A 7,343-nucleotide genomic window follows, 5' to 3' on the forward strand; every position below is an offset into this window, starting at 1 on the left:
ATAGTCAAAACCATCCTTGGCCTTTCTCTGCCTTGGGTTCCCAGAGCTCTGTGCACATTTCTCTAGAACTCCTGCTTGCCATGTAACATCCATCTCCAAGTTCATTTATTGAGCAGACAGACATCAGGTCTGGGTCTTTTTCACTCTGAAATCCTCACTCGATAAATCCAGCTCCTGCCCCCAATGCCCTCCACCACAGTATTTAACTTCTTGACAAAAAGCCAGGCTTTTGGGCTCTGGGACAGAGTAAGTAAGCCACACCAACTGCCCTCAAGCAGCTTATGAAATTAAAAGTCATAACCACTGCTCTATATTGTTTTTACATAAACAATAATAGATAACATCTATTGAGCACTCGTAGGCTCACTGTTTTAAGCCCTATACACACATTATTTCATTTAACCCTCCCAATCATTCTGTGAGGCACATTACTATCTCCATTTTACAGATGAGAAAACTGAGGCACTCGCTTCATCAAGGTCACAAAACAGTATCAGGACCCAGGAAGCCTGATTCAGAAGTTTGCATTCTTAACCACTATGCTATTATGGACAGGGTGCTGCAGGGACATAGAGCAGGAGTATCTAGTCTTAGGGGCTGAGGGAAGGGTGACCCAGGGGCGGAGCTACCGGAGCAGAGCACTCTGACCAACAAGTAGAAGGTAGCCTGGCAGATAAGAGAAGAGGCTTTCTATGTAGAGGGGCTGGTGTCTGCAAAAACAAAGAAACAGGAAATAGCAAGGTGTGGGCAAGTGCAGCCTGCAGTGCCATCTTACTGCACCTTAAGGTCCCCACAGGAGACTCCGATCAGAGAGAGCACTGCAAATTGCGCTGGGAACTCAGCCTTTCCCATGGGTAATGGGAAGCCAGCAAAGGGTGGTAAGCAAGGTAGTGACACTGTGAGACTTGTGTTTTAAAGGGATCACAAGAGTTACAGTTTGGAGAGTGGGTGCAGGCAGCCAGGATTGGAAGTTGCTGGGAAGCCACTGCAATCATCTGGTGAGAAACACACCAACAAAAGTGGTAACAGAAAAAGAAGGAAGTTCGCGGGGCTAGGTCTCCTCTTAGATGTGGGAATTGCTAAGATGTTGCCCGAGTTTTTCCCGCTAGGATGGGGCGTGGCAGAGGAAGAATGAGTCTGCAGGGGAAAAGGCCCTTCAAGTTCAAATGCCATGCGCTCCAGCAGAAGCGCAGCTGCCAATGTGGCAGGAAGCGGGGTGGCCGAGTCTGGGGCTGCAGGGAGGGCTGCCCTTAAGTTGCAGGTCTGGGCGCGTCGCGGGTAGGTAAGTGGTGTAACGCCGAAGCCCTGGGAGTAGATGAGACCGTCCAGACTCGGTGACAGAGTGAGGGGCTGGAGCAGAGAATGGGAACCGGCACTTGCACTGTCAGAGCAGCAGGAAGAAAACAAGGAGCTGCTGCCGGGGAGGAACCCCCCAAAATGGGAGGAGGGCAGCTGTCAATTATGCAGTTAGGAAGGAGTGTTCCTGTGGTTATGCACCTGTAAGAACTCGAGAAAGACACTTTAAAGGGCCCTTCTTTTGTCAATCAGAAAGTCACTGCAAAGGAAGTTGAGAGAGGCCGGATGTCAGGCAGACGCAGACCTACCGGAACGCGTAGACCTTTTCCTCCTTAGGAAACTCTGACCCCTCCCCATATCCAACTCCTGCCCCGAGGAGGGCCAGAGACGCCGACCCCGCGGTGGACGGAGGGAAGCCGAGCAGAGGAAGGGGGCGGAACCTGGGACGCGGGGGGGTGTGGGCAGGGTCGGACGGAACCAAGAACGGACGCCGGGCAGGAAGGCGGGATCCTCTAGCAAGACACAACCCGGCGGCACTACCCAGGGACCTCTGCTGGACCCACCTGCTGCATGTCAGCCACCGGCCCGGCTCTTCGGTCCCAGCCGAGTCAGCACCACGGCCCCGGCGGCGCCTCTGAGCGGAAGGGGATCTCGCGACGGCACCACTTCCGCCGCTGAGTCCGCCCCGGAGAGCGAACGGGGGCGTGCGCGGCTGAAGCCCCGCCCCCTAGTCCTCCAGCCCCAGCCCCAGGGGCCGGAAGTGGGGGCTGCTGCTGAAGTTAGACTTGCTGAGGGTCTTCCTGAGCGTGGGGGATGGGAAAGAAGCTCTTCATTGGGCCACATAGGCCTGGCGCAGTGGGAAAGGGGGAACTTCCTGAACAGAGGCCTGTGGTGCCCCGAGAACAGGATTTGGAGAGATCCACACTTTTACTCTTGAAACACTTCTATTCACTTCCCTCCCCAGCCTTTCAGCCTCCCTAGCAGCACCTAGAACTGGTGTGGTCATTCCTAAGAGTGCCCCCGGCTTGCTTTCTGCAGGAAGGACTCCTGGACTAGAGGACTGGACAGTAGGGTCGAGGCCCTGACTCTTTTATTTATTTACTTTTTTACATTTTAATTTATTAATTTATTTTTAATTCTCACCCAAGGATATTTTTCCATTGATTTTTACAGAGAGTGGAAGGGAGGAGAGACAGAAAGAAACATCGATGTGAGAGAGACACATGGATTGGTTGCACGCACACCTGACCTGGGGCCGGGGATGGCGCCTGCAACCGAGGTACGTGTCCTTAACCTGAATCGAACCCGGGACCCTTCAGTCCAAGGGCCAATACTCTATCCACTGAGCCAAACTGGCTAGGGCAAGGCGTTGACTCTTGGATGAACACCAACCAGGTCTTCCACGTGGGGAGGGGACCTCCTCCCTTTCCTTGTCCCTGAAAAAAGGAGTCTCCGCACAGTTATTTACAAAGATTTATTACAGCACAGGAGCGGTTCAGGTCTGGAGTCAGGGAAGAGGGGAAGGGGGCAGAGCAGCAGGAGGACAGAAGAACCTGGCTCCCCCCAACATGCGCCCCCCCCCTCAAGGATGTATACTAGGTGGCATTCCTGGCATCAAAGCACAAACAAAACGCAACAAAGCAGCCTCTGCCAGTCCGTCTTCCAGGCACCCAGGCTAGGGAACAGGGGTGACAGGGGGAAATTTCCAAAATGAAGAGACTGCGGAGAAGGGTGCCTGAATCCTCAGCCCTGGTAGAAGCCAGTAAGACGGGCGGTGACTGGGAATCCCCCATCGGAGGAGGGGATGGAGAAGGATCTAGGGCACCTACAGGTTCTCTGTACCCACTTCCTCAGATCCTAGGGTCCTGCCCTGTGGTTTTCCTGTGCCCAAGGGAGAGGGTCTGGAAGTAGAATGGTGAAGGATGGACCTCTGTCCCTCGATTACTGGATTTTCCAAGCAATTTCTCTCGCATCCTGCATCCCACTGGGTGAATAGGGGAATAACTGGCAGGGGTAGGCATCAGGCAGCAAGTGCCCAGGACTCTGGGCATCAGCCAAAAGTGGGCAAACAAGCAAACACAGACCAGCTTGAGTCTTCTAGAAGTCAGAAGCCGCAGCCCTAGCGAGTGAGGGGAAGGGTAGAAAACAGGGTGGGGATAGAGGGTTTCTGCCGAACAGTGATGCCCCCTCCACTTCCTTCTGGGAGATGCAGAGCTGAGTGCCTATGTGCCAGGCTCAGGGTGGGCAGGGCGCTGTGGGTCTTCCCCAGGCTCTGCAAGACAAGCAGAAGGACTCAAGGCCTGAACACGCCTACCAAGATCCCAGCTCCGCCTCCCCGCACCCCACTCCCAAGCCTCACCGCTTAGTGCGGGGTCTTTCGCTTGGTCCTCAGAGCTTCCATCTCTCTGGGGCTCATCCAGAGGGGGCGGGCGCTCCCAGGGCCCCTCCAGACCCTGGCCACAAGTTGTCTTCTGCCCAACTGGGGACGAGGGGAAAAAGGATGAAACCAGACTCTGAGTGTCCACCTGACTGTCCTGGATCAGGAGCTGAGTCTCTGATGGCTGAGGCTAAGCTTTCTGAGGCCATCATGGTATAGCAGAGAGAACAGTGGACGAGGGCAGCTCTGCCCATGACTAGCCATATGACTTAGATCAGCGGTCACCAACTGGTGGTCCGTGATGTCCGAAAGGTGGGCGACCGCTGACTTAGATAGTTCAGTGTATTACCTCTCTGAAGGGGGATGGTAAAAGTGAAATTGTGTAGATTACCTTCAATAAGATGATAAGGAATACCCTGCCCAACCCAGCGCTGGCACCCGGGAGCCTCTCTGGGAGTGGTGGCAATTGATATAGCTCCTCAGTAGTCTTGTCATTCAATCCACTGCCCTGTTGCATTTCTGGAGGGAACAATCTCCTCTATTCTTTCTATGTGTTCTGGAGGTTTCAGCAGGAGTTGACTTAACTCTTCCAGCTAGAGCTTTCGCTCCTGTGGCTGATGGGCTGATGTCCTGACAGCCAGAGATGCAGAGAGAAGGCCAAGACATTTTGTTTGGGTGTAAAGACTGGACACGTCAAGCAGGGACGGTCAATTGTTTTCAACCCCATGAATAATGGGACCAACAAGTGTCATGTGCACTTGGAGGAACAGATGTGGTGCAGCCTTCCATGTCGGGGCATGGGGCAGAGCCATGAAGGCCTGGGATCTCCCTGCTGAGAAATCCTCTGGGCCTTGGGGCCCCCCGTGGAAATGGCTGGATCTTGGGCCTCTGGCCCTGAGGCCCTCTCTGTAGGTCTTAGGCCCCTCTCTCTTCTCTTCCCAGGTAGCTGGGGCTGGAGGTGGGGAGGACCAGACGGTTCTTGAATCCTAGGTCCTCTGTCTAGACCAGCCGTGGGCAAACTACGGCCCGCGGGCCAGATCCGGCCCGTTTGAAATGAATAAAACTAAAAAAAAAAAAAAGGCCGTACCCTTTTATGTAATGATGTTTACTTTGAATTTATATTAGTTCACACAAACACTCCATCCATGCTTTTGTTCCGGCCCTCCGGTCCAGTTTAAGAACCCATTGTGGCCCTCGAGTCAAAAAGTTTGCCCACCCCTGGTCTAGACACTAGAGGGCACCCTCTCACTCAGCTTAGGAAATAAAAGAGGAGAACCAGTCTCAGAGTCCTGGAGAGGACTTACCAGCCCCCTCTGCCTCCCAACAGAGACCCCATCCTATGTTCAGAAGTGCAAGTGATGGGGCCATGGATGCTCTTAGTCCTCTACCCCTGCATCTCCTTGCACCCCTCACCACCATGGATGGGAAGTCCTTCCTTGGGTCCAGGCGCAAAGTTCATGTGGCCTTGCCTTAATTCTCAGGGAAGAGAGGAATTATTAGGAAAAACCTGATTGGGAGAGGGGCTGAGTCGAGGATGTGAGCTTCCCAGGTGTCAGGTAAGGCTGAGTGTGAGGTCTCCTGTGGGGCGAGAGTGATTGCACTTTACACGTGGGAGAAACTGTGACCTGGGGGGGGGGGGGGGGAAAGGGGGGGGGGGGATGTTGGTCCTAGGACACGCAAGGAGGACTCCGCCTGGCCCATGGTGGTGGGACCCAGCTTCACAGCCCCTTCAGCTTACCAGGCCCCCTGCTGCCCTTCAGGACTTCAGCCTGGCTGTCCTCCTCCTCCTCTTCCTCTTCATCGTCCTCCTCCTCTTCTTCCTCTCTTGGGTAGCCCAGCTCCCGCAGCTCCCCAAGCTCATCCTCCTCCTCCGAGGCCTGGTTCTCGCCCAGGTTGCTGATGGATTGCAGGTGAGACTCGGCAATGCGCTGCACAGCTGCCAGGGGGACACCCAGGAAGGCCGGGTCAGCCGGGCCCAAGAACCAGCCCCTGCAGCTGGAGAGGCTGTGGCCCAGCCCCCAGCCTCCTTTCATGGGCCTAAGTCAGAGCTCTCCCTCCCCCGCCCACCCCAGGGGCCTAGGTCAAAGGCTGAAGGCTACAGGCCTGTCTGCTGGGGGTCAGACCAGGGCTGAAGCAGCAGGGGGTAGACTCTTGATCAGATTTGGCTCTGAAGCTGTCCAAAGGTACTGGCGCCCCAGAGGTTGGCCCCAGGCCAGAGGGTATCAAGCCGGACAAGACCAGGCGGGCACAACAGCAGCTTAACATTCCCTGGCTGAGGAGCTTACTTCTCCAAGGACCTGGTACTGGACACAGTGTCTTTCAGCTACAACCCCAGGCAGAAGGCATAGAGCCCTTGGGCCAGGGCCCAGGGGATTTGTCCCTTTCAGTATCTGGAGAAGTGCCCAGAGGGCTTAGGGCTCACTGCTCACCCCGACCCTGCCCGCCCCTGTTGCCCTATTGCCGGGCTTGGTCAACACCCCCTGTGCCACTCCATGCACCTCTGCCCAGTCTCTAAGCGGTAGGAACAATCCTGAGACTGAGGACATAATAGTCTGCAGCCCGTGAAGTCTGTGCCTGGGGATGTGGTGTGCTCAACGCGGCCCCCACAATCTTGACCCACATCCCCAAGCTTCCAGCTCCCTCTGTGGTGACCTAGAAAGCAGCAAACACCACCAAGGCCTGCTGGGATTGGGCCTAGGAAGGGAACTGTGTGGGCAGTTGGAGACAAATTTCTAAAAGATGGAAAGGGCCAGGTGGTTCAGAGAAAGGGGCGAGGGCTGGGGGATTCTGGGAGAATGCCAGAGGTTGAGGGGACACTGTGAGCAGTGGCTGGGGCAGAGGCAGCAGGAGGCCAGGAGCCGGTGGGATTTTAGGGCATTTGGGTCACTCAACTCACAGCCCACAGACAAGATGCTGATGAGCTTAGGGCTGGGGTTGCCACAGTTCCTTCTTGGCCTGCAGGCAGCCCCTCCCTCAGAAAGCTCCGAGGGGTAGATCCAGGCTGGAAACCTCCGGTGCAGTGAGCAGGGCACCACAGTCTTGCCAACTCGGGGACAGGCACAGAGGGTGCATTGTGTGTGCCCACTGCCCCGCCCTGCCCGGTGCCTCCCGCTGGCTCTGGGCAAGCTACCCAGGCAATAAAAGCACAATAAATCGCCCTGCCCTGGCCTTGGGGGCGCGGCAAAGCTTCGCCTTGAGCCAAGTGTAAGAGCTAGGCCTGGGAGACCCCTTCAAGCCAAGACTCAGTGCTGGCCATCCCCTCCCAGGGGCCCTTGGCTTCTCCCCCTACCAACCCGACCCTGGCAGGTGCTCTCTCTTGCCCAGAAAGGGGTTGAAGCCTGCAAAACAGTGCCCTTCAGGTACAGAAGGGTCCTCTGAGGGCTGGAGGGAGGGGAGAAGGGAGGAGAGGAGGTGGCAGCTCCAGCAGCCTCCCTCGCCCCCAGCTGGAGGAGGTGAGTTCAGTTCGTGAGCCAGAGTGCCAACAATAGGTGTGCGCAGAGCCAATCTGGCACCCCGTGGGCCTCCCGCATGCACAGCGCCCCATGCGCCTGTGCCTCTCGGGGCTCTACCCCTCCCCCTCCCCACTGGCTCCTTTTTCTGTCTCCATCTCTAGGGCCCTGAACCCCACCCCCCACCAGGTCTCCTTGTTAAACTCAAAGGTCCCCAGCAC

General features: G+C 56.1%; 2 protein-coding genes and 1 long non-coding RNA gene across 3 annotated transcripts in view; 1 reads left to right on the forward strand and 2 right to left on the reverse strand.

Moving 5' to 3' along the window:
* The window catches only part of STARD3 (StAR-related lipid transfer (START) domain containing 3), a 23,595-nt gene extending 21,590 nt beyond the window's left edge, over positions 1-2,005 (reverse strand). The window contains exon 1 of the mRNA XM_005861891.2: positions 1,860-2,005. The gene's annotated coding sequence lies outside the window, so the exon portion shown is untranslated. The remainder of the gene's footprint in view (positions 1-1,859) is intronic.
* On the forward strand, positions 23-2,927 carry LOC106725353. The gene is made up of 2 exons (XR_001361223.1): positions 23-1,282; positions 2,470-2,927. It is a non-coding gene; the product is annotated as an uncharacterized LOC106725353 (long non-coding RNA).
* Positions 2,757-7,343, reverse strand: part of PPP1R1B (protein phosphatase 1, regulatory (inhibitor) subunit 1B) — a 7,356-nt gene continuing 2,769 nt past the window's right edge. The window contains exons 4-6 of the mRNA XM_014536158.1: positions 5,412-5,609; positions 3,656-3,775; positions 2,757-3,568 (exon numbers count right to left, since the gene is read on the reverse strand). Coding sequence (XP_014391644.1) covers positions 3,519-3,568; positions 3,656-3,775; positions 5,412-5,609 — 368 coding nt within the window. The 3' untranslated portion in view covers positions 2,757-3,518. The remainder of the gene's footprint in view (positions 3,569-3,655; positions 3,776-5,411; positions 5,610-7,343) is intronic.

The sequence above is a fragment of the Myotis brandtii genome, unplaced genomic scaffold (assembly GCF_000412655.1).
Source record: "Myotis brandtii unplaced genomic scaffold, ASM41265v1 scaffold157, whole genome shotgun sequence".
Classification (NCBI taxonomy): domain Eukaryota; kingdom Metazoa; phylum Chordata; class Mammalia; order Chiroptera; family Vespertilionidae; genus Myotis; species Myotis brandtii.